This window comes from Micropterus dolomieu, linkage group LG18 (assembly GCF_021292245.1).
Source record: "Micropterus dolomieu isolate WLL.071019.BEF.003 ecotype Adirondacks linkage group LG18, ASM2129224v1, whole genome shotgun sequence".
Lineage (NCBI taxonomy): Eukaryota > Metazoa > Chordata > Actinopteri > Centrarchiformes > Centrarchidae > Micropterus > Micropterus dolomieu.
In genome coordinates, this window is record NC_060167.1 from 5,098,890 (window position 1) to 5,126,765 (window position 27,876).

Sequence of the window (27,876 nt, forward strand, 5' to 3'; positions counted from 1 at the left end):
TTTTTAGTGAAATGTCGAACTACTGGATGAATTTCCATGAGATTTAGTGTTTATTTTACCCAGAGGAGGAATTATTTTGTGTTGTGGTCATCCCCCTGAGTTGTCATCAGCTCAGTGTTAATTTGTCCAATAATTAAGTTTATGACCAAATATCTGCAAAACCTTTGACTTTCCTTTCAGCCTACTTTGTGTTTTGCGCTAATTACCATGTTAGCATAATAACATGCTAATCTAAGATGTCGAACATGGTAAACCTTACCTTCTAAACATCTGCATGTTATCACTCTCATTGTGGGCATGTTTGCATGCAGATGTCATCATTAAGCTTAAAGCACCTCTGTGCCTGAATACAGCCTCACTGAGACGTCAGCATGATTGCAGACGCTTGCTAAATCTCATACTCTGAATTTAGATAGGCACAAGGTTTCACATTTGACCTCTGTTTAGGTGTAATGGTGTTTGTGGCTGCATTTCGATTAACTCCTAAATCAATAAGTAATAAGTGAGATTATGAGCTTGTACTTGTACTACACCATAATACTGGTTGTATCGATCAATTGCACAATCACATGAGTTTTTTTTTTTTTTTTCCCAGCAGGGGATAGCTAGGTTGTAACCACAGTATAAGCAATTAAGGCCTGCAGTGCCACAACAAAACATGATATTTAACATTAACTTATAACGAAGCATGTAATCAGTATTAAAGGAAGAGCGCCTGCATCCTTAATTAAATATTGCCTGTATTTTAGGAGAGTGCAGTTGGGGTTATAGTTTGTATCTGCTTGCGTACAGAGCGAGGTGATGAGATTATCTCTGATGCAGTGATGGTGTGTCTGGTATCTCATCTACATTTTAAGTGGTCATCAAGTTATCTGGTTATCTGCCTGCCACATGAAACAACAGAGCGATAACGTAGTCACGGCAGAGGGCTGTGTAGAGGAACTGACGTCTTTCTGGAAGTGCTTAGAGAATGCTGTGCTACAATGTTGGTATAATGATAAAAAACGGAAAGACGGTGATGTTGTCAACATGCTCTTGTGGCATAAACACAACATAGCTGTGGTGGTAGGTTGTTCAAAAGGAGATGTACAGTAGGAATGTCTTACTAAACAGTAAGGTTGGTGGTCCTACAGGTGTTCTCAGGGAGAAGCAGGAGAGACTGTCACAGTGTCTGATTTATGTTTTACAGTCTTGTGTGAAAAACTGGTGTGTCTGTTGTAACTGGTCAAATAAAAGCCCACTTAGTGTTTTCTAGAGACAGAACTGCAACACTCCTGCTCCCTGTACTGTTGAGCTCTCATTAAAAAAATAAAGCGGCGCGGAGGCAGCGGGGGACGGTGGCTAAGTGTGTAATAATATATATAACATTTGTATTTCTAGTAGGTTATATTTACTATTTCAATTCTACATAATTCTCCACCTTTATTTTCACTCACTACTTGAATTTGCTCCCTTTCTCTTCACTTATCTTTTACACACACACACACACACACACACACACACACACACACACACACACACACACACACACACACACACACACACACACACACACACCTGGTCTCTCACTGAAAACGCAGCGGCGTGCCCTGCTTCTTTCTTTCCCTCCCTCACTGTACCGTTGTGTGACTGTGTTCTGCTTTCTTTCTTCAGTAGTACGTTTTGTAAAATCATTGCTAGCAGCAGCATGTGGATCAAAACCAACCTGGTACTGAGTGACATCAATGGTGTGTTCACTGTCGCTCTGTGACTGTAAAATTTCCTCTGTGTCTTGTAACACGTACTTCCAGACAACATCTCTCTGTTTCTCTGCAAAATGCTAAAATGGGTCGCTAAATATACTTTGGCAGCTGTTAATATACCTGAGCGGCCCGCCCAGGTAAAGTATGTGGGGAAACACTGTATTTAAAGTTGGGGCAAGCTGCAGGCCTACATTTTGTAAATATTGCACCTACACTTATTTTATTGTTGTCCACTGCGTGTGTCACGTAACTATTTTGGAAAAGTCATGACTGAGGGAACATGCCTGCATGTTAGACTAGTTTATATAATATTAATGATAATAACAATAATGCACCCCACAAATAAATAAATAAAAAATAGAGGTCTGAACCGAACCGTTGATTTGGAGAATCGTTACACCCCTAGTGTTTTCATGTGTTCTTGGCGGTGTTTGTCACTTTTGTCTAAAGTCTGTTTGGCCAGTTGATAAGTTTGCTTGATGCTTTTTGAGCTGACATGATTGACAGTAATGTACAGTATATTGTGCATAGTGTAGTGCTTCACCTAGTCGAACATAAACATCGAGATATTGTGAAAAAATATTGCTTTAAAATAGTGTTTTATGTGTAGTTAATTCAATTAATTGTAGAGCTGCAACATTATTTATTGATCAATTAAATTTCATTTTTGTCTCTATTCGATTGTTTTGAGCATAAAATGTCAGAAAATAGTAAAATGTTTTGCAGAACCCAAAAATACGAGTTAAAACCAAACGATATTCAGTTTACAATGATATAAAACAGAGAAAGCTACACATGCTCACATTTTAGAAGCTGGAACTTGGCCTTTTTTTGGCATTTTGCTTGATGAATGACTTTAACATCAAATAGAATTTTAAAACTGTTCATAATTTATTTTATGTTGATTAAATAATGGAGTAATTGACTATTTCTTTCAGCACGTATTAAACATGAAAGCCCGACATAAAATACCTACATCACCCCCCCATGTGATGAATGTATATAAAGGGAACTGCTCTGTACACTGAAACATGATTTTATTTTCACCCCACCACAATCCATGATTCAGCAAGTGCAGTGTGAAACTGGGTTTTCTACACTTCAAGGTAAAGCAGAGAAAAGACTGAATTCATTTTTGTCCGAGGCCTAGTTTTAGGCACTTTGATCATCTTTCCATAGTCACCCAAACAGCTGAATCCTCCTCCTCCTCCTCTACCTCTCCTTAAGTTTTTTTTTTTCTTTTTTTTTTTTTTTTTTTTTAATTGGGAACAAGAATGTGGCTCTCCTCTGAGCAAGAATTTTTTTTCTCAATCCTTTTGGTGAAGTCTTCCTTTTTCCATACGACCCTTGTTTTATTGTTTAGTTTTGCATATGTTATTCTGGTTTCTCAGAAACCATAAACCGTATAGATATGTAAACTAAAATGCACTTTGTAATAGATGATCATCGTGCTCAGTTTAGTCAGATCTATATTAAGCTCAGTGAAAGATGGATTGGAACATTGTGTCCAAGTTGCAAAGCTTGCGTCACCTAAATCTTTTATCTATCTTTCATCACAAGCTCCTCAGATCAGGTTGAAATGGTTAGTAGATTTATTGGTTAGTCCATTATAGTATTTTTGGGGCATTTTTTATGCCTTTTTATTAGAGAGGGGATGACAAATGAGGGTAAGGAAAGCAACTAAGGTCTGCAGACAGCTGGTTTTGAATAGGGCTGCACGATTAATCTAGTCGCGATGTCGTCATGTGCGATTACATAACCGCAAAAAGTGTGTGATTTAATAAAACAGAAAAAAGGTGTGTGTGACACTCTGTTCTGTGTGTGCGCTGCAGTCTGCTCATTATCTCTGCCCACACCGGGCTCTTGTATGTGCCCCTAAAACAGAATATGTGCAATGAGAAAAATGCTTTATGAGCAGTGTGCCAGTAACTTTTAAATTAAGACAACTTGCCGCCGCTGCCGCTTTGAACCAGGTACATGTGAATATATGGTCAGTGTCTCAAACATCCAGTCCTGCAGGGTAAAATGTATGGCAACTACTAAAAGGTCTAGTTATCTCTTGTTCCATCTTCTCAAATGTGAGGCTTGTCTGCTTCTATTTGTTATTATATTGTTGTAAATTGAATATCGTTTAGGCTCTTATAAATTGCGATGTGTTCTTTTCACTGTTTTTGTGGTAAATGATAGATTAATCTGGACAATAGTCTTTTAAACTTAGTCCTTTTGAAAATTAATTTCTCTTAATATCCAGCCACCTTGTGCTCTAAAATGAGTGGCTTCATTAATCCTTTCTTATGGAACTTGAGCGGATGTTAGTCTTGTGTGAAACCCAGGTTGGTCGAAGGGTCAGGGTGTTGAGCTTTCACACCGATGACAAACAGCAGTTAAAAGGGTGTTAGTCACATTCTCTAATTCTGCATAGTGTTGTAGCCGTAAACGGAAGCGGCAGCATTGATGAGACTGCAGTGCTCATGGTCTATATTTGTGACCGAGAGACACACTGTGTGTGTGTGTGTGTGTGTGTGTGTGTTTTGCTGTGTTGGTGTTTGTGAGGCAGTATTATTGATTCATAGGCAGTGTGATTGCAGGCAGCCTCCCTCAGCTGTGTTCGGTCGGCTTTACTGAGCTGGCAGAGCCTGCTACACTGCAGCACGTCACTGGAAGCGGTGTGTGTTTGTGCTTCTGTAAGCGCGTCTGAAAGACTGTATGTTTTTGTGTGAAGAGAGACTATGTGTTAGTGTGTGTTTGCAAGAAGGAGAAACAGACTGTTTGTTTGTGGGGTTTTATTTTTTATTATGCATGTAGTCAGTCATGTAAGCACATTTAACCGTGAAGCATGTGAGTGTGTGTTTGTGTCCGAGTGTGTGTGTGTGTGTGTGTGTGTGTGAGTGTGTGTTTAAGAGGGGCTGTTGTAAGTCATGTGCGTGTATATAGTCAGTCATGTAAGCACATTGAGCCATGCAGTGTCAGTGTGGGAGTGAGGAAGAAACTGTGTGCGCGCGTGCCTGTGTAGTCAGTCATGTAAGCACATTCAACCATGACGTGATGCCTCTATGGTGTGTGTGTGTGTGTGGGCTGCAGTTGCTCCGTTGTTGTGGAGATGGATGGCGGCAGCTTGGGTCATTACTGAGCCTGAGTTAGCTTAGCGGCTAATTTTAGCTTCTAGGTTACCCGTAACTGTGTCTGCCCAGTCGTTTTTTGTGCAACGAGGCAAAGCAAGTGAACATGGAGCGAGGCGAGCATGGACACTGCTTCTGTGTTTATTTTGACATATTAAAAAACCCTTTTACAGTTTTTAAATTAATCATCTGAATTAAAAGGGCTGACTGACATTAAACAAAGGTGTTATACGTCTAAACCCACAATCACATAACGCCCCGTGTCTTTTTTTTCTTTTTACAGGGTGTAGCGGCCAGTGCATCCAAATGAGTTCTTTTGTTAAATGAATAGTAAAGAAGGAGAGTAATGTGAGCAGAGCAGCCAAAATTAGTTGTGATTGAATCTCACGTGAGTTCTTTTAGTTGATTAGATGATGTTGATTCCAGCATCACAAGAAAGTAAGATTTCTTTCTCCTGAAGGACAATGTCCCTTCAGTGTGTGAGGGATTACAGTATGTGCAATCAACCTGTAATAAACATTTGCATCTGATTTTGCATTTTATTTGAAAAGCAGTCAAAGGCTCGGGTAGCTTCTCTCTATATATGTTGTTTTGCGTGGTTCCTCTTCTCCCTGAATCTCTACAATGGAGATGGTTTGTTTAGTTTTAGCACTACACTGTTAAACTATTACAGAGCTGAAACAATAAGGATTATATATCGATTTTATTTGGATGGGCCACCAAAATAGATTTGCCCCCACCTAAAAGCAAGTTTTATATTTTAGAATAAATTTTTTCTTTCATTTCTTTCTTCAACGGATTGATTTGAAATTTCTGCTTGACTTATCACATTATTGCAGTGGAAGCTGCGGCACATCTTGACTTGACCCGCTGCAGGTATTGAACAACACAAAACTCTCAACCTGTGGGGATGCCGTCTTTATTTGAGGACCAGAGTCATTTTTTGTTTCTTATCAATATCTCAGCAGTGTTTCATAGACCTGCTAAATGAAATCGATCAGTATTGATGACAGTCAGTGGTCAGTTGTGAAAACTAAAACAGCAGGATTGCCCTGTCTGAACTGTGTTTGTTTAGGAATATGTTTATTATTAGGGGATTAAACCTTAATTGCCTTTTTTGGCATTAGGGATGCATTGAATGTTCGGCCACCAAAATTAATTGGCCGAAAATAGCAAAATAGCACTTTCGGTGTTTGGCCTAATAAGTCAAAAGACCGAATAAATTTTACCAAACAATTACGTTGACATGTCGGCAGTGTGGAAGCATTTTAAAGTGTCTGAGAAAGACGTAAAAAATTGCCGTTTGCAGACGCTGTTCTGCTGAATTGTCTTTTAGCACATCCACACCATCTGTGGCTGACTTCTTACAAAAGGCAACAAACGGTCTGACCCGCTTTGAGTGTTTCTGTCACTCGTTTGTGAGAAGGCGCTTATGCTAGCCACACCTACATTTGTATTGCACACGTATTTAAGACTTTATGGTAACAGAAATGGACCAGTGCGAACTGACAGGCAGGTTAGCGACGTCATTTCTCTCTTTAAAAAGACAAGAGTTGCAGTATGAGAGTCTGACCTGAAGAGAGGATATGAAGTCTTCAAGTTGCGCGATTCGAGAACCACATACAACATTATTTATCAAATTGGGTCGGACTTGATGAATTTAGCGCGAGGATACACATGTGACAATGTCCGGTTTTCAAAATAAGGTGTCTGTACAATATGGAAATAATATTAATTGGATTATATTGACAGAAAGTATAAAATACATTACATGTGTACATTAAAAGTAAATAGACACATGTAATTTACTTTATGGGACTTTAATTTACCTCTTGGGCCTCTGACCCACCCACCATATTCTCTCGAAAATCCTGTGGGAAACACTGAGTAAAAAGCACATTTTGACTATTTAATTTATGCAGTAGTAAAAAAAAAAAAAAAAGGGCAAAAATGTGAATGTACTTGCTGGTGTTCGGCAATTTTTTTCCGCTTATCTTTGACTTCGGCCAAGAATTTTCATTTCGGTGGATCCTTAGCACTGAGATACAGAAACTGTCAGGTAACAAAACCTAATGTTGAATGGTTTCTCTGCTCATTTTACAGAGATGCAGTGATCCAGCTTTTTCTCTCCCTGCACGGATTCTTATAGTATCTGATCATACAGTGCTGATACCAGTGCTCTTTCCCCCACAATTTAAATGTGCTTGAAACTCTTGGGAATCATTTTTATCTAAGGTAACAGGAAGCTGGGCATTGCTGTGGCACTAAAATCCGAGTTAACATCCTGTTGTGACTGAATAATTAATTATAAGTGACAGTGGGACTGGATTTATTGATGAAGAAACTGTATGTAATGTAAATCGATCAAGTCATGGCCAATCTGCTTAATAAGGTCAGTGTTGGTGTTGATGCAGATTTGATGTATCGGATTACTGCAACCCTACTATTTTTTTTTAGTTTTTTTTTTTTACTTATTCCTTGCTCAGTTTACAATTCAAAACGTAATTTTGTAAATATTTGACTGCATTTAGGTAACATGCAACATTTAATAAGTTTGGCTGGTGAATTAAAAAATAAACGTTTTGTGTTCCTCAACGTAAGGTATTGCAAAAGGCTCAGGTATTGTATCGGCAATAGAAGTGCAGAAAACTTTTACTCAGCTTTAATACACATATGATCTGAAAGTGCTGTGCCCTGATCAGAAACAACTGTATTTAACGTAAGGATAGAGCCTCTAGTAAGTTGATCCTCAGAGCAAATGCACTTCTTTTATACAGTACAGGAGAGTGAACGGAGCCATTTGAAATTGGGCGTGGGGATTTGACATAGGCTTAATGGTCACAAGATGAACGTCATTGATCTGTGGGGAATTTGGGTCATTACATCTGCAAGGCAGAAAATATAGACAAAAATGTAATGGCTCCTCCTCGTGTACGGACACAATTCTCACTGTGTTGCTCATCAATAGATTTAGTTAAGAGAGGTTTGAGTAAGTGAAGTAACAAGTACATGTCATGCACCTCTGATCTACAGTGAGAATAGAACAAACAGCTTTCTGTACACCTTTCTGTTAACTCAATACCTCCAACAGTCTTTGCTTCAGCTTACTTTGTGTGTAAAGTGAAGTTTGTGGCATCATGCAAATGTGGCCTACTTGGCGAGCCGTGATTCTGTTGTGTTACTCATTCTGGTGCAAGTGGCCTAGTTACACCCGTGTCCTTCATTTCAGACATTGCACACAGAGTTTTGAATGATTTCAATTAGTTTTCTGTGTATTAAAAAAAAAAAAAAAGCTATTGATGGTGACTCTAAATAATGAATAATTCCTGTTTAAGTTAACCCCTTAAGGAAATCAGGTCAGTTGAGCCCTAGCTAGAACATTTGGGCCTTTTTTGAGAGTCGTGTTGAAAGTGGGCTGAAATATGATCCCTGGTTTGCCCTGTTTGGTCCTCTAGTTTAGTGGTTCCCCCACAAAGTAGTCAATTTCAGTTATTTGCACTCTATATCACCTTCTGTATGTGTACCAGTACCTAGTGAAGTCAGTACCTAGAATAAAACCCAGCAGTGTCAGAATTTGAATCCACTACTCTGGTGGTAATCTTAATAAATAATCAGCCTTCTCTCGTGCTGTTCAGCCCTGTAGGGAAAAGTGTGCAGCGTCAGATTAAAGTCTATTTAAAGGACTCATCAAAAGTAAGTCAGAGGAATAGCTTGCAGTCCACCGCAGATGCTATCTAAACTTTTTTTTTTAGAGATTTTATTTAAAAAGAAAACCTGTTCAATACTTCCGGCCAACATCTTCAAGTACTCGGTTATTAAAAAAAAAAAATCTCAGTGTCTCGATCAGTTAATCTTGTTTCTGTTAAATATTTTGTTTTTTTTGTTGTAGTTTAGTCTGTTCAGGAACCAAGTAAACAATTTTTAAGAGAAACGCCACGTCATCTGAAACGTCAAGTTCTTGATGACGTCTGCACAGCTGGATCAGCTGGCAGGTGTCAACAGCTCTGTATGCCTTGGAGTTAGTACGGATAATGTGATGTACTGTCCAAATAATAAGGGTATCCTACTGCCACTGCAAGCAGGGTGGTGCTAACCCTACAACAAGTGAATGTGAAATATCAGTCTCTGCCTTCTTTCCCCTTAAATAAACAGATTGAAAAACATCTGTTCATTAGTTTTTTCTAAATGTGAAAGCACATAAGCCCGCAATACTTTATTTAGTTATTTATTTTTTGCACCTGCATTTATTAATTTGTTTGTAAATTTAGTATGTAGTAATCCAGGTTATGATGAGACTGTCTCGGAATTTGTAGAAATAATTTAGTGTATATGCTTTAGGGAAAGTGGAATTTAGGTAAATATATCTCACTTTAAAAAAGACTTTCTATGTGGTGCAGAGATCTTCAGCCACATAGAAAGCAATATTTCATTTAGATATTGTATATGACTAGAATATCCATGATACAGGTTAAAACACAAACATGACTGAATGATGAATTTTCCTGACGAATGATTAAAGTTGTTTTATACCTACAGTTGGCACAGATTCAGTCAGTTGAACACAAATAAAATCAAAACTTGGTAATGATATTACAATTGAGGTTACTGATTTCTAAACTGTTGGTCCAAAGTAAAAGGCTACATCGAAGGATGTATCCTCGCTCCTCTCTGAGCGTACGTCATAATGGCAGACCAGATCGATTATCTATATATATATATCATATATATATCTATATATATGAGGATAAGCAGGGAGAAAATAAGGGAAATGAAAGTACCCAGAGAATATCTACCAGCTTCAGCAATGCTCTGTAGATGACCCTGACCTTTGATCTTACTGTGTACTAGGGGAAATACTTCAGTGGAGCAGCACAGGGGGAGGGAGAAGTGCTACATCAATTAATGGTACTTGACAATAAATCACTTGAGCATCACTTTATCATAAAATAGAGTCTCAGGAAGAAGAAGCTGCCATGCAGAGTCTCACTGAAAACCATGTGATTGTAAATTTCAGGTTTATTATTTTAATTATTTAAAGTAAATAAAGGTATTTGGTGATATGTACCAGAAATTCTCCTTTTGCCATGTCTGTCTGAGAGCTGAGCTGGCAGGAGCGCAGAGACACAATGTAAACAAACTTGCCCTGTTGGCAGTCGGGGTTAACCATTTATGCAAATGTAGTTTAAAATGAAATGCTTTGATTGTCTATACACAAAAATCTTCTCTGTGTAGGTAGATGGAGAGACAAATTTGAATTGGATATGGTGTGCTACATCTGCTACTCAAAACCACAAGGTTTATAAAATTATAGGTTTATTACTGAGGTCATAGTTTACGGTTGTGTACTTGACTTGATTACATTGATTACCTTTTGAAAGAAATGCTTAAATGAAATAATACTTTTGGCCCCCTTTCTTCCTCCTCAAAGCTTTTGATGCAAACACCGACTTTCACTTTAAACCAAAAATGCAGTTAACCTCAGCAGAAGGGCTCCTCAACCTTTTCACCTGGGTATCTCACCCTGGGATTCAGACTCATTACTTTGCTGCTCATGTCATGTAGGGAAGCCTCCTCCTGTTCCTCTGACCCTTTGTTTAACCACAAGATCCCATCTAGTTTTCCTCTCTCTTTCCATTATGGAAAAGATGAATTTGCTGTTGTTTTGTTCTTGCTTTGTGGACGACAGATTGCAGGCAAAAGTTATATGAACTCACAAGTAGATCGTTTATTGGAGTTTTAAGAGCCTCTCATCCAACACAGCTTGACATTTTGTCTTTGTGTCTACAGTAGCGCTTAACGATTTTGGAAAATAATCTAATTGCGTTTATTTTTTTAACCAATATCGTAGTTGCGATTTAATATGCGATTGATTTTTAAGCTCTTTACCTTCTGTATTATTCAAAATGGAAAAGCAATACATCAGTAATATAGTATGACCAATACAATATTAGATAGATAGAACATACATTGTTCTTTCTTGTGGTTCAGGCCAGTGTTACGATGAAATTAGGTAATGCATGAATTATTATGAGCAATAGTGGAGAAGAAGTATCAAATTATAATAATATGAGAAAGCTAATTTGAGAGTCAAATCATGGCATTAAATAATGATATATCATGAAGTTGGCCTACCTACAGACCACCACAGTGCATTATACAGTAAGCGCTCAATACAAAACCCACATTATCTCAGTTCAAATCTCCTAGGAGTCAATCTTTCATCAGAAACCTCCTTTTCTGTATCCCAGTAAGTAATCAAAAAAAACCCCAACTCAGTTTGAGGTTCAATTCAAAAGTTGACGAACGAAAATAAAACCATGTGACCTCTCTCGTGTTTAATAGACACGCTTAGAAATTCTCCGACAACACCGGAGTTACCCCCTCCTCCTCCGCAGCTTCCGAGGCAGTGCGGCAGTGAGAAGGCTGAGTGCGGCGGATGGCCCGACTACTTCACCCACCACCACCACCAATTTACCTGCGGGTGGCTGGTGCTTCTTTCATTCCCTGTGTGATACTAAAGTTTATGTAGTGTCAGCTACTGTCAAGCTTAAAGCCTTTGTACAACAACAAGTCAAGGTTTGCCAAGTTGATGCTTCCTCTGCAGACTGGTTTACTCGTGTGTCACCAGAGTGTAATTGCAGCCTTGCGATTAGAAAATCTTGTTTTATCATATCGCGATAATATCGCAAATGTAATATAATAGTCTACAGTGAGCCAAAACGCACCTGAAAGTGAAGTATGATGTCGGATCTGCACTCTACTGATGAACATTAAGTGTATTTATACTAAATTGCATGCATCAAATAAGGACATAATCAACTCACCCAGTCTGTAATCTAAAATAAAGCTGCCGTGAGTGGGTCTTATCTGCTGCGTGACTTCCTTGTGCATTACTCATCACTGGTATTGCCCACAGCAAAATGGTTTGTGCTTCACAAAACAACGTGCAACATCTAAAATAACTGTTTAGTACATCTGAAGCAATCAGTTGATGAACCAAAAATGACTGTTTACTATTTTAATAATAAATTAATTGTTAAAAAAAAATTTAAGCAAAAGTGCCAGTTCAGTGCTTTAGTTAATTCTGTATGATAGCAAATATATTTGATTTGGGACTATTGGTTAGACAAAACCAGCAATTTGAAGACCTTTGGCTTTAGCAAATTGTTATGGGCATTTCCTTCTATTTTCTGACATTCCATTACCCAAAACAATTTGAATTTGAAACCCAAAAGTTTGATGAATGCCCAGACTTACACGTGTAGCACAAACAATTTGAATCTTTTCTTTCAATTTTTTTGAGATGCACCTGTAGTTTGATATATTAGACTTTTGGAGGGCCAATTTCATGTTTCGTGTGTATCTGCCTGCAGCTAATCTCGTATACTACTAGACCCATACGTCTAATATATTTTGTGCCCATTAATGACTGTGTGCTCAAGGACGTCTTGTGGTTGAGGTGATTCACAATTTGTGAAAACCTGTTTTATCGACTGAGCCTATTGTGAAGCTTAAACTTTAGTAATTTTAGCAAAAAAGCACCATTTTACAATATGTGTTTTGACAAAGTATTTTTGCCAATCGGCTAGGCTAAAAACACTTCCCCCAGTTAGTTTTCCCCTGTTTATACAGTTAGGTGAATCCAGGATGCTCGGTATACCATTGCACTATTCACTATCCATCTTAAGGAAAACTAAATCTATACTAGTCTATACTAAAAAAATATTACAAATGTTGCATACATCTATATAATAAAACTTTTACTATAATATACAAAAATACTTTATTTCCACATGTGGACAGTAGATGATGCGCAGACAGACAAGGTAGACCTGTATCGTATGTTTAGACTGACAGAAACAAGTAAAGATTTGGAAATTCAGGCTGACATCAGTCCATCACAGAGTCCATCCATACGTCAGACAGTTGAAGAGGATAAATAGTTGGGGAGCCAGTGGCAACGAAAGGGTTACCATGGTGACCGCGTGTTTACGTCCGCCTCCCCGCTGCCCTCAGCTTTGGCACAGAGAGCCAGTTTCCATGGCAACGGCTCTGATTTCCCCCCCCCCACACCCCAACCAACCAACTGGCGAGGAGGCCGTTGAGCTTGGCTGTGTGTGATTCATTGAGATGATTCCTCATACCTGTGTGAGAAGCAGAGTCGGTAATGCGCATCTGCATTGGCCTCACGACACAAGGCGGTCGGTCTTACTGCATAAAACAGCAGTTACAAAAAAACACACAAGCACCTGCTCCATGCTCCGCAATACGCCGGCCATGCATCAATATGACATGCACACACTTTTTGCAGACAAAAATACGCACGCCACATGAGGATTTGCATGAAGACACAAACGTGCGCAGACGTTAGTCAGTCATTCCACATTGACCTGGCGAGCGAGTCGCTCCACAGTGTGTGTGCTCCCTGGTTTCTAAATACAGTCAAGAGCATCAGAAAGGGCCGCAGCCAGTTTTAGACCCTCTTTGCTTTGCTGTCATAGGAACCGTGCAATCATTTCTCTGACAACATGCATCAAACACGTGCCTACGTAGGTGTGTTGGGGGGGGAATTGATGGCTTTGTGTTGTTGCTATAGGCCCTCTGAAGAACGTCAGGCTACATTTTCATCAGCTGTGTTCAGCGCTCAACCTTTCTGATTCAAAATTCCACATAATCACAGTAATGAGCCGGCGCTGGCTCGTTCTCAGAGACACGATCGCTTCCCTTTGCCAATTGCAAAAAATGTGCTACAGTTAGTGGCGGTGACATTGGTACGGAAACATACGGACGGCGCACGGTCTCTCACATTACATACAGATGGACAGAGCCCACGAACAGCAGTGTGAAAAGAAGTGGAGGCTGTATAACAGGCGGTAGACCATGCTGTACATAGGGCTGTATGTTTATTAACAACTTTGACAGCTGGTGGTCGATACCTGTTTATGCATCTTGAGACAGGCTGCCAGTCTTGATTGGTTGATTTGCTTTTTGTTTTTATGTAATTTATTTATTTATAGGAGGGAGCACGCTGTGTCATTAATTGAGAACTGGATGTGTTTTTAAGAATTAAATCTGCAGCATATTTTGTATTGTAGTGGGTGGATTTGATTTGTCACTACCATGTCAAGGATTTTGACTTCTCAAGGTTCTTCCTTTTCAAAAACACCAGTGGGTTTTTTTCAGGCTTGTTTATTAGATATTGTTAAGCCTTTTTTCTAGAAAAGTGGATTTTTTTTGTCAAATGTTTTGTAACTTATTTTTGAGATGGACTTTAATCTGTTACTGTAAAGGAAATGTTTTTTTAAATATTAATAATAATCACAGTATTTTATAAGAAAGTCTGTGTTAATCTCAGTGGTTTTGTTTTTCCTAATCACCTTCTGTTCACTGAGTGGTATTTGGAGACGCTCACAGTGCTTTATAAACTACTTTTGGTAAAACAAAAATTCTTGTTTTTAATTTCACTGTAAATTTGTTTTAATTTTAATTGTGAAGTGTTTTTAATCATTGTTTAACAGTCCATTCCAGCTATGGTTATATACTCAGACTTTATAAACTTTGATATAGATTTGTAATCCATCACATTAAACCTTGATGCTGCAGGCTTTAGAATTTTTTCTTTAGCCTCCAGCTGATGCATGATGCAACTTTCTCTTCTTCTGCTGTCATTAGTCTGTTTCTGTGAATGTTTTGTGCTATAGCATAATGACTCCAATCATGATTTAAGAATAGGTTGCTTGCATGTTTTTGTTGTCTACAGTATAATTTGTTATTACATAAATATAGAGAAACTCAGACTGCTCATTGTTGTTTTTTTGCTGTAAGTGCTAAATGGTCAAATCAAGTCTCTATAGTGATTCTCCACAGTTCATATGTGTCACAGCATACTTCACACAGGTGAAAAGTGTGTTGACGTGCACATTTATATCATAGTCATATTTAAACACGCTTTAGTCGGTTACCTGTTTACTTGCAGAGTCACATGTTAAACAATTGCCTTGAGTTGTTTGTCAAAGCACCCTTTGTTTACAGAATAGACTGGGCTGTATTGTCATATTCAGCTAGCCTAATATGGTCGTTTAGGCAGTTGTGTGTAAATTGTGACTACAGCTGCTTTGGATGGCTTTTTTAAATCTAACTTTTAAATCTAAGGTCTTAGTTTAGTGTCCCACTGAGAGAATCCTGGTTTAATGATGCATGCCAACACTGGTAAAAAAGGCGAAAAAGACACAGCAGGATGTCTACATTTCAGCATTATTAGCCCCAGTGTAAAGAAATGGGATATGCCAAGTGTTTTAATGTTAATATGTGCAGTTGAAGAAGGGGCGAGAAATTCTTCAGAAACAGTATCTTGCATCATGAACCTCAATGTAAAATACACTGCTGTGTGGGTTCCTCTTCTGTCTGTCCATTTATAAATCATTTCCATACAACTGCAGTTCAGTTACATGGTGGTATTCCTGCGGAGTACAGATGCGTCACATAATCCTCAAAGAACAAACAAATAACACTACCAAACAAATCTGTGTGATTGCTGTAAGGCTGACATTACAAACACAAACGTTAACTTGGCCTACAATGTAAAGTGGATTTAATGTGGCTTGTGTCCAGTAGTTTTCATCAGAGGGAACAGTCTTTTAGTAGCCAAGTGTCCATCAGCGGCTTCAGTCGATGTAAATTAGACCCACTGTTGGAGACGAGACACACACACACACACACACACACACACACACACACACACACACACACACACACACACACACAGCTTTTGTCAGATCTGCAGAATCCCAGCTTATTGACTCTACCGTCCTCGATACGACCTTCAGATGGGGAATAAAGGCACATTGCCTCAGTTCTTCCGGTCACTCAGTGGTCATTCAGTATTGATCGATTTTAAATATTGATAGTTTGTCTGATTGTTTTGTTTAGAATAGTGGTTTCTTTCCTTCTAATGGTAGATCTAATGTCATCCTGGATTTAATATTAATTTACCCTAAAACTTAAATTAATAGCAGAGTCCCAAATAGCCTGTTTACTGGCCTGGTGTGGGAACACATTTTTTATTTTTTTTATAGAAGTTCTTTGGATGTATTAAACCTCTTAAACCCTGCTGGGTCGCCCGCTTTAGCTGTTTCTAAGCTGCTCAGATTGTTAATACAAATATTAATTTTTAAATATATGATCAATATGTCAGTATGGGCATGATACACATCAACAGATCGGTTAGATTTTCCACAATTCAGTCATTCAGTTCATTTAACGGAAACAACAAGCCCCAAAGTCTAATTCGTATAGATTTACCGGTGTAACCGGCATGGTACAAGAGATGGAGGGGGAAAAAAAAGACCCTTTGAAGCACTCGTAAACTCCTTGATTATTAATATCCTTTACTCTGTCAGGGTCCACCGATCAAAAGAATCAAAACAGCTTTTCATAAAAACTTATCCAAGTTGTGAATCCTGTCATGTGAAGTCCATCGCTCTCTGTCTGCTAACTTCTGCAACACTTTTCTTATCCTGCACATTGTTGTTTTCGTTACCTTGCTGCCTACAAAATAAAAGTGCACAAGCCGTCTGTCGGAGCTGAATCAAATGAATGACGTGTTTTTGATATTAATGGCAAATTTTTATACAAGTAATATTCATACTGTTTGAAATAAAGAAATTGTTTCATAGTAGCCTATTTCAGTATTGTGCGAAAGGAATTGGAAGGCCTGTCCCCATATGGACGCCTGTCCCAAATATAAGCAGGGCCAATTTAGATTTGATTTTAGCAAATAAAGTCCTGGGTTATAAAAGTTTTACGGTAGGTTTTGTAGTGTTATGTTTATTTAAGTTACTTGGGGAAAGGTAGCCACAGGTTTCATACTTTCTCCAGCAGAGGTGACAATTCAGTGTGATATTCATTCTGTTAACAAAGTCAAAAACATGGCTGGAACAGCAGTCTTTGCTTGGGAACCTTCGGGTGTTATTAGTTGGGAGGTGTTTTCAACATTATTATTCCCTTTCCAGCTTTTGTCCAGAAAGCCATCTGCCCTACTAGCAAGACACTAGCTTCATCCAGGTCCTGCACAATGTTTAATTGCTGACCCTTTGCTCTGACCTTCTTGTGCTGCTGCAAAGCTTTCCCTGCAGGGATCAATCAGGTAGCACATTATTATTCATTAGGAAGCAGGATTCATTATACGCACACTCATTCATACTTGTAGAAGTGTGAGTGTAATGCTCTCACCTTGGAATTCGATTCTATAATGCAGTTTAACCTAGTCTTTTTGGTAAATGCTGCAGTCTTTAGTTAATTCAGTCTAATTCATTCAACAGTGCACAAACGGAGAGCTGAATAAATTGCAAAACACAGGCATTAGTTACAGTGATTACAAAAATCACTGAAGGGAAAACAGGCTTTGTGAAATAAATAATTAAATACATAAATGAAATATAAAATAAACTATACACAGTCCCAGGGATGTGAGCAAACATCTCACCACTACGCTCCTGCTACTGTAAAAGACTAAAATAAACAGTGGTCGGAAAAACATCATGAAAAATGAAAGGCACAATAAAAAGATGTCAAAACTGACAACTCAAATAACACTGAATAATAAGTTGTAGATGACCTAAGAATGCAGCGGGAGAACTATTGCTTTCTTATTGGCAACACGATGTAGTGTTCATCCTGGTGCATTTTGGGAAGCTGAGGTATTTTTGGATATAGGATGGAAGTAAAAACAGCTGCACTGTAAACATCCTGAGCCAAGAATCAGTACACATAAGCTAATGTTCTACAGATGGACCAAGTGAAGCTTGTCACGGTAAAATCATTTCACCACTAAAATTAAATGTCAATTGTTTTTAAGTTATTTTAACCTGCAATTGTTATTGATCAATAGTTTATCAGATACATGTAAAATGGAATACAGTACCAAAATAACAGCATTGGAAAAACAATGTCGGTCTTTGTTAGAAGAAGTCATTTGTTAGGCTGTAGTTAGTGTTGGTGTTGTATTGGATCACGTTATATATCATATTTATTTTAATAGGATATATATTATAGTCTCAACAACTTCACATGTAAACAATTGCACATCAATAAATATTTGCTGCTAGAAGGTGCACCTTTTTCAGCCATATGCAAACAGAGAGTGAGAGAATAAGCATGTGTATTTTCCCTTGCACATAATCTGCCGTAATAACTACTTTCAATGTAGCATGTTCACATTTAGTTTCTCTTATCACACTAGTTGTTACACAGCTAAGAGAAACCGTTTCTCAACCACCTGGCTCTTAAACATGCAGTCTATGTTACAGTGACCTGCTGTCGTAACGAGAAATTGCAACTATAACTTCGATGTTTCACATTTAAAAGAGGAACTAACGTTAGCTTAGATAACTTTGTCTGTCAGGAAGCCGTTAGATTCTTGTTCAGCTCACATTTTACATTTACATGTCCGCTCCTGGTTTAATCATTTCAGACAGGCAGACTGTAGCTCCAAATGAATGGCTTGCAGATATATTTTAGAATATGTTCAACTTTATATTTTAACTACTCAGTGACAAAGGAATTTCCCTTGAGGATCAATAAAGTATTTCTGATTACAACGTTAGCGCTCTTCCACTGATGGACACGGCTTTAGCTTTGTGGCTAATTTAGAACGGGCAGTGTAAGCTGCTTTAAATGTTGGAGAATATTTAGAAGTGATGAACTAGAGAGAAATGAGATGACCGTTCGCTAGAACAGCCTCACTATTTCAGAAATAAATCTACAATCACTTCTTTAAGCAGCGTAGCCTCCTACATCCACTAAAGTTACCGTAACATTAAATATAACGCTACTGCTGTGACCCGGGAGGAAGCCGGGAGAGTGCAGTGAAAATGGGAGGGTTAGCAAGTCATGAAAGTTTTCAGGAGAAGTGATTGGCTCTGTTTGTACTGTAATTTAAATCATGTAATTAACGTGACAAATGACCAACTCACTGGTAACACAGCCACTCTCCGTGTTTCGTTTCCTGTCAGCAGATTGTTTTCTTCTGTGGTTTTTGTGGTGCAGCAGTCTTTTGAACAGGGGTAAACTATGCAACAATCATGACATGAGTGAAGGATCTGTCAGATTTTTAATAGTCGTATCTGCTGTTATATATCGGTCGGGCTCTAATGAATACTGTTAGTAACCTCGATTGGTCTCTAGTTAAAAACTGGGCAGTGGCGTATTTACATAATTTGTTGATAAAGATCTATTTTACTTCACTCTGTGTTTGTGTGGCTGTAGCAAAACAAAAGAAGTGCTTCATGCTGAATTTCAGCAAAGTACCACTGCTGTGGCCAGTACATCAGTGGATGCAGTAGTTCAAAAACTTGGGTTGCAAATACTGCAGAATTCATTACAAGCTGTATTTAACCTAGGTAGAATTGCAGTCTTGGTCTATGTGACATTAGGTCACTGATGGATATTGAAGCTTCTCTGTGTTTGAGTTAAATGGATCGCTGACCTTGAGGTCCACAGACTAGTCATGAATTTTTATGATTGCAAGTATTTATGCAGACACCAGAGACTTATTATAATATCTAGCATATCATGTCTAGTACTTTAGCTCTGCTTCCGACCTTATGTATTTGAGCTGACAACCTGGTGTAAAAATCAGAGATGGCTGGAAAGAAGCAGAAGTTCCCTTAGCCTGCATGTATCCTTCATTAGTGTTACAGATGTAGCCGTGGTGGAAAATCCTCAATCTCACATCTACAGTACTGCTGCAAGGCCTCCTCACGGAGATGATGCCACTGGAAAGCCGCAGTAGAGCGAGCGTTTTAGCATCTATACGACTTTTGCATCTGTCAGGCAGAGTGGAAGAATCCTTTGCTGCTGAAGCACTTTGGAGGAGTTTAGGGGAATGGAGTTTGGATACTGTGGTTCAACAGTTTCAGGATGAGGGTGGTGGAAACGGTGAGGTCACAGACTGCCCAGGACATGGTTCGACCTACCATGCTGTCTTTGTGAGTTGGTGAGGAAAAGTACATGTTAAAGAACAGTTTGATCATCCTTATAATTGGGGAAAATCTGAAGTAGATTTAAGCATCGCAAATATACACGGCACAACTCCAAGGCTGTTGATGTCACAGACCGTTTTTTGGTGTTTTTAAGCTTTTAAATCTAAGCAAGCAGAATCGTTGTTGTGCATGTGGTATTTCTGCACAAGGGGTGGCCAACAAAATCAAGACATGTCTAAACAAACTCTCCTTCAGTATGATGGTCAAGACACACATAGGCTAGTTTAAGTGTACACGTTTTTTGCAGTAACTCTATTTTTATTATATTGTGGTATCTGTTGTTAAGCTCAGCTACAGTGTGAAATGATGTGTTGCACTTGTCATATCACACTTGTGATTACTGCTGATGTGTAAAAACTGGCCTCGGAACAAAATGACAGTTGACAGTGGAACTGTTTAGCCGCACTTGTCTTCAACAACATCATTTATTATTCCCCCTAAAATCTGGGCTTCAAGATTATTCTCTGTACAAGACTGTTTCATTTTTTTTGGAAATAGCTGCAAGAACGTCAGCATACTAAGCCGGGGCAGTAATGGATATTCTTAACTCCCCTGAAAACTTTAGTACATGTCTGCTGCAGGCCTCTCCTTTACTGGATTCATATAAAACGTTTACATGGACGCTGCACTGATGTAGAATACCACTCCTTTTGCACTGAGTAGAGGAGATGTTGAGTCATCATCAGCCTGAACCAGCACAATTATACGATAAGCCTCATTCAACCTGTCCTCCAACCTGCCAGCCTGCCCTCTATGAACATTTATGTTTTGATTCATTTTGTTTGGTGAAATATAGCAGATCATTTAACAGTATTATTACTTAGGGTTTCCTGGTGGTTCAGCTGTGTTGGATGTGAACCAAAAAGCTGTAACATCCCAAGGTTTATGGAAGCATATTACGTTTTTAGTCGCAGCATGATTCACACATCAAACAGCATGCGCCAGGAGTGATGGGCATGTGTGACTTCACTATGTTTCGCTGTCCGTGATTCATTAAATCCCCAATTTAAAAAAAAAAAAAAAAAAAAAAGAAGAAAAGAACCCATGTCTCAACAATATCCTCTTTATTTCTCATCCTCTTTCTCACCCTCCATCTTTCTCCTTTTTTTTTTTCTCCCCTTGTAATTCTACTTTTCGTTCTTTCTCTTGCAATTTCAATCTACTTTCACTTATATCAACTCCCGGTCAGGTGTCAGGTGATTCTGCGCGGTTTTGTCACTAAACGCGTCCTTTTTCATATTCATTGTATCCTTTGTTAATATGAAAATATTGACTAGAGCAGGGGTATTCAGTTAAAGTTCAAAGAGGTTCAGTTAGAGAAAATTTCCCGAAGCAACGGTCCGGAACATCATAACGACCAACTTGCGTTATCAGTCAGTACCATAACGTATAGTTGTATCAACGTATGTTTTTAGTTAACAACTGACTAATATTTCAACAATATTTACTGTCAGTTTTCACATCAAACAGGGGGGATAATAAATAATGACTACTCTAATAATAAATTCTAAATTTAAGTAAACTAAAATAAAGTGCTTAATTAAAAAAAAAAAAAAGAAAATGTAGCTTTAAGTGATTGAAGTGTAGTCTCAACCAATTTTATAATAAACACTCAAGTCATCTTAACAAAAGAACAGCTGTATTGCCTCCTCTTCTCTTTCATTCCCTCTTATATACCACTTTCCTACTTTCTCTTGTTCAGTGACGTGAGCTCTGGCTGGATCGGACATATGAGATATTCTGGTTTTGAACTGCCTGTGGGAAGAATGTACATCTAAGAATCTGTACATTCTTGATTAAATGCCATGTGAAATCTCTTTTGTCTCCTCTCTCCGTGTGTTTCCTAAACGTCTCTGGTGTATCTCACTCGGGGACTGGACTCGCAATGTTAATCGGAATGCACAGATTTGATTGGCTGAGCAGCATCACATGAGACGATTGAAAGACATGCAACTGGTCTGTGAGTTTCCTGTGCTGCTAACCAGTACAGTAAATGCTAGAAAAGCTAGAAACGCTCCGTCACGAGGTAGTAATTCTCAATAATCAATTGCTTTAGGTCGGTGGGTCTGGAGAGGACGGCGACTGGGTCCAGATCCGGACTGCAGTCTGCCAATTAGTGACCTCTGGACTAGAGTAACTCTGTAGTAATGGTGAATTCTCTAATAAAAGCAATAATGGATAGAGAAAATTCAGTGATTACATATACATTTCTACAGCTTTAATTCCAATATTACAGTCATACAGACATGCTGTTTTCATTTGCTAATTAATTCTAGTCACTTCTTTGCCATTTTTTCCGATCACCCTCAACGGAAATCAGCACTTCCTACAAATATTTCACATTAAAACCAGGAAAGGAAGGAGATATGCTCTTTTTAGCAGGTGGAAAGCTCTTAATGTGAAAGCAGGGAGTGCTCATTGACAGTCATTTAACATTTTAACATCTAGCTACAATTAATTTGTGAATGATAATGAGAACAGTATGATAGTGATTAACTTAATTCATGACACGCTTTTCTTTTTCAGATGTTCACTGGTCTCCTGAAGCACACGCCACCTCTGGCCTCCGCTGCAGCAGCCGCCTCCACTGCCTCGGACCAAAACAGCAACGCACAAACCACAGTTCCCACAATCCCACGGGGACACCTGGTCGTGGGCCCCAAGGACCAGCTTCGCCTCCTCACTCCTGTGGGCAGCACGGCGACGTCCAATCACTGCGCGGCGGCCGGGGCCCACGCCGCTAAGCACTCCGGAGGAGCCCCACGACCTCCTTCCTCCCTGAGCGAGGAGGATGATGGAGGAGGAGGAGGAGGAGGAAGGGTGAAGAAGAAACGAAAGAAAAAGGACAAGAGAGAACGGGAGAAAGGAGGAGGGGAGGGAGGGGAAAGGGAAAGCAGCAAACCAAAGAAAAGAAAGGAAGAGAAGGAGGCGACGGTGGTCACACTGAGGAAGACTAAGGAGCCCAATGAAGGCAAGGAGCGAAAGGAGCGTCGGACCAAGGGAAAGGAGGGCAGGAAAGAGAGTAAGACAGAGCAGAAGAATGTGGGAGGGGGGAAACCTGCAGGCGCCACTGGACCTGCTCAGGTGCCTGTTAAGGTGCCTGGGAAGAGAGGAAGGAAACCGAAGATCAAAGTCCTACCTCCTGTACCCACGAATCAAGGTATGCAGTTAACAAGATGTCTTTTTGGGTTTTTCTTTGTGTGCGTGGGGGTTTTTCCTTGTGGTGGACGTTGGGTGGTGGTGATGGATGTGGTTGTGTTGGAGTGGAGTTTGCGTGTGGATTGGAAGATGCAAGGAGGACGTTATGATGATATGTTTTTTTGAGTTTGCCGATCAATCTTTTAGTTGATTGGTGGAAAATTTGATAAGTTTTTTCAATAAGCACAAAATGACAAATATTCACTTTTTCACTATTCTGAAATGTGATGATTTACTACTTTTCTATGTTTTTATAACCTTGAAAATTGCATATATTTGGGTCTTAGACGGTTGGTCTTGGATATTGTGATTTCACACTATTTTCCAGAAATGAATCTATTAATTTCATCTATTAATCATCAAGCCAGTCAGTGATGACAATATTCATCAGTAATAACCTTGTTTTTAAAGATATAGATATGTTACGACATCCTGGGTATTGAAGGGGTTTTAAAACCATTCTATTAATTTATATTCAACTCAAGAAAAATCAAGTAACGTCTTAACATTCGAACGGCCATCATGCCCTGGTGGCAGCTTTCGGTATGTGCACACAACTGCTATTTTAAGTTCATACTCATACGATCCACCGTTTGAAAGCTAAAATCCTCGTGATTCGACCAATGTGACCCATTTCAAGATACAATCACCACAATGGGTACAATCAGCGCCTCTGTCAGACCAACCAGTACAATCAAACGTGACTCAACTCACCTATGAAGCCTCATAGTAACTAAATCCACTGATTGATTATATTCCACTAAAAATGGTCTTGTTACATTGTCAAAGGTCCAGACGATCCATTCCAGTAAGAACATATAGTCCAGAACACATCAATAAATCCACAGGGACTGCTGCGGCACCGTTTCATATTTGCTGGCAGACGTGGCTAGTATGTCATTATAACTGTAATTTTTGGATCGATTTGGATGTGAACAACTAAAATATCTTGTATTCAAATTAGCAGCCGAACTCTGACCTTTCGACTGACACCTAATTTGGACCCAATAGGAGCTCACATGACCATCCACAGCTCACAATAGCCAACGAGAGCCTGCGCTGGAGGAAAGGCCAGCCCCTATTATTTCTTAGGAAGGCCGAGCCAATTGCAACCAATTGTGTCGATGACTGGCACTTTGTGTAGCCAATAAAATTCTGAAAATAACAATATCTAGCTTTAACTAGTTCATGATCTACCAGCAAAAATACACATATGCATCAATCTACCGGCTAATATGGAGATCAGCAGCAGCCACTTGCTGTTTTAAAAAACAAAAAACAAAACTCTTATTAAAACCTTTCATTTTATAAGCATAAAATTTTAATTTGGACTAGGTAAGGCTTTATGCTGTGGTTCCACAGTGTTTTCCAGCTATAGTTGTCTGCATGCATGTGTTAGCAAACATTTTGAAGCGGAAACAAATAATTTTAAACTGATATTAAGCAATTGCAGTAGTACTTGCAGTGATTCTGACTTTTGGCTTAGACACTTTAGAGTGTCTTTTAGAGAAGCGACACCATGCTTACTCCAAATGGTTCAAGAACTGCATTGAATTTGGATACTTTGATATGCCTTGAATAGGCGTTTTGCATACATTTTACAGGAATGGTAAGAGGTTAAAATGCCAATTTTCAAGTGTGTGTGTGTGTGTGTTTGCGTGTGTCTTCCTTTGTGTGTCAACAGCCAAAGAAAAAAAAAAAGAGTCATAAGTATAAGTCTCACAACAAGCATTGGCGCTGGCACATTTCAGCGCTAATTGGAAGGCACAGATGATGACTGTTGTCTTCTTAAATGTCCTTAAAACATGATCAGACATGTCCGGATAAATGGATCTTATTATAATGTGAATGTTGGATTTAATTAAGGCTGAGTATGCATGCTTGTGTGTGTGCACGTATGTGTGGGTGGGTGCAGTAGCACTCTTTTAAAGCTGAAAAACTGATTTCTTGTGTGAATCAAAAATTGCATCAATTCATGGTTGAAGATACCACTTCTCCTCATGAACCAAGATGATGCGTAATGTCTGTAAAACACATATATATTATTTATACAATATTCTATTTTAACCCATATAAAACAAGGTAAGACCTGTCGAGATCAGTAGAGAAACATTTAAGATAGGAGAGAGAGAGAGAGAGCGAGCGCTTTGAAATCTGACAGATACCAATTCTTAGTTTAAAGTCCTTTTGAAGGCCAATCCAAGTTAAAGGAGCAGAGTTCATAAAAGCTAATGTGATCTTCTCTTTCTATAGATGTAAAATTACATCACTTAAAAACGCTTTAATGAAATGCTGATAAACGTGAAAAGGCATGATGGTCATAGTTTCCTTTCATAAGACAAGAGGGAATGGTCACGTTTGCATAGAAGCTGACATTTTTCCATATTTTCCCCACCACTCTGTAATGGGACATACAGAGATATTAAATGAAAGTTACATACAATCCATACAGAGAAGTGTTATTAACCAATTTCTCCCTAATGTTGAATGGCCAGTACTCCTGTATTATGATCTTGACCTTTTATGGAGCTCCAAAGTGTACAATATTAAACAAATTAATATGGTATTGTGACATAAATAATCACTAATAAAATGTCTATTTAAAAAATGTTTTATTTTAAAATGTCACTTTTGATGGCAGTGGTTGTGTCACCGCCCTCTCACCTTTTAGCCATGTCCCCTGCCTCTTTAGTTAGCAAGCTCAACAACTGCTACAGGAATTATCCAGTTAGCATCTATTAGCTAATGCAACAATAAAGTGAAAGTAATTCTGAATCAGCTGTCTAGCTAATGCTGTAAATGAACAAAGTGCATAGGCAGATAAATTACCATATTTTATATACTTTGCTTAACGAGCTACCGACGAGTCTTGATTCTAAAGATTTTGGCTAAAATGATGTTGAAACCGCTTGCTTTGACTTACTCATATCCACGTCATCATGTTTTTCACTGGCCTGTTCTCCACCAGCACCTCCTCCTACCCCAGGTCTCCACACGAAGGTCGCAGGGCAGGTCCACGGCAAGAACCATGGCCAGGCCAACAGCAAGACCCCAGCCCCCTCTGCGCCAAAACAGAGAGGCCGCAAACCCAGGTAAGACGTTCTTAGTGCATAGCATGTCATGAGAACATAAGGAGATGTATCATAAGAAGAGGTCCGAATAAAACATTATTTAGAAGAAAGAAAATGAAAGAGGCTGTGTTAGAAAAGCCCTAGAAGTGGACACTGATGGAGTAAGGCAAGCAAGAAAGAGCAACGGGGGCAATAAACCTGTCATCCCCAACAAATTATGCAGTTCTTCTCTGGGCAACTCTGTAACTATATATTTCTATATTGTGGCTTTTTTGCTTTATTGGGGAGTCAGAAAAGATTGAAAGAAGAGTTTATTCAGACCCAGGGCAGCATGTATTCTTAATGTGGTTTGCGCCCTAGCAAAATGAGCTGCTAGAATGAAGCTTGGTGTTCGGAAATGTGCAAGAATGAATTGGCTCCCCAGTTTTTTGAAATTGGACCTGAGTTGGAGCATGTCATGGATGGATGAACAAACAAACAGACAAGTGGAGGGCTACTCCAAAGGCATGGGAACAGAATAAAATAAACTGAATAAAGGCTTTCTTTTAAAGCCCTTCATACACAAGTCTCCTTATGTTTTGACTGTCTTACTTCTCTCCTTCACTTAGAGACAAGCTAATATAAACACATTGTATATCTGAGCACATTACACAATAGCCTCTCTATGTTCAGGGTGCACACAAATTATTTTTCTATCCTTAACCACATCAAACATTTATCCAACCTGTTCCAATGATTTAGTCGATTGATTTATTAAGTAGATTGACATTTTAGAAAATTTAGCAGCAACTTTGATGTTTGGGTTAAAGACATAAAACAAGCTAAATAGTATGAATAATTATAATGGGTATTTTTCACTATTTTCCAACCTTTTATAGACCAAGCATATTAATCAAAATTCGCAACCCCACCTGTAACCATTTCTAAACTGCATAACAAAACTTTATCATGTCAAAGCTTATGCCTAAATATAATATTTTGAATAATATCTCGTGCCTAAAGTCAGCCTTCTGTTTTAGCAAAGCAGTCGCGGCGCTTCTGCCCAAGTGTAAACCTCGTGGGATCCATAATTTCATCAAAAACAGACACGCTGTACGTCTTCTTTTAGGATTTCATTGCTGTGATGGCAGGATTTTTTCACTTTCCTGCCCCTGTCTGTCTTCCTCCCCTCTGTCTTTAGCAGATTATTCCCTTTTCCCTCTTTTCTCTTTATCCCTTTCTTTTCTTCGTCAACCCACTTCAGAATAGTGTTCGTTATCAGGTTGTAAAGTAGGAGCAAAAACAGAGAGGCACTGACTTTTTTTAGTCACTAACTGTATTATTGTTTGACTTGGTGCACTTTGCCTCCACCCTTCAGAGATTATGTCCTTTTGAGGTTTTAACAGACAAATAATAGTTCATCTTTGATGTATCTTTTCTTTCAGCATAGTTTAACGCTTCTTATTAAACAGTAAAGTCCATAAAAGGAATGTTATTTAATATTTAAAGGCCACAGTTGATTATAGAGGGTGACTTTCTTCAAGTTTAATCTATTTGAATTACATTTGTGCAAGGATGAATTACGCAAATTCTAGAGCAGTAGATGTACCAGTGAAGTGAATGTAAATGCTCAGTATTTGTATAGCGCCTTTCTAGTCTTTTTGGCTACTCAAAGCGCTTTCACACTACATTCACCATTCACACACATTCATACATACACACATTC

At 38.8% G+C, this 27,876-nt stretch overlaps 1 protein-coding gene across 1 annotated transcript in view; it reads left to right on the forward strand.

Annotated features, from left to right (window-relative positions):
• chd6 (chromodomain helicase DNA binding protein 6) overlaps positions 1-27,876 on the forward strand; it is a 108,890-nt gene that overhangs the window by 21,247 nt on the left and 59,767 nt on the right. The window contains exons 3-4 of the mRNA XM_046028681.1: positions 22,429-23,062; positions 26,069-26,192. Of these exons, the coding sequence (XP_045884637.1) occupies positions 22,429-23,062; positions 26,069-26,192 (758 nt within the window). The remainder of the gene's footprint in view (positions 1-22,428; positions 23,063-26,068; positions 26,193-27,876) is intronic.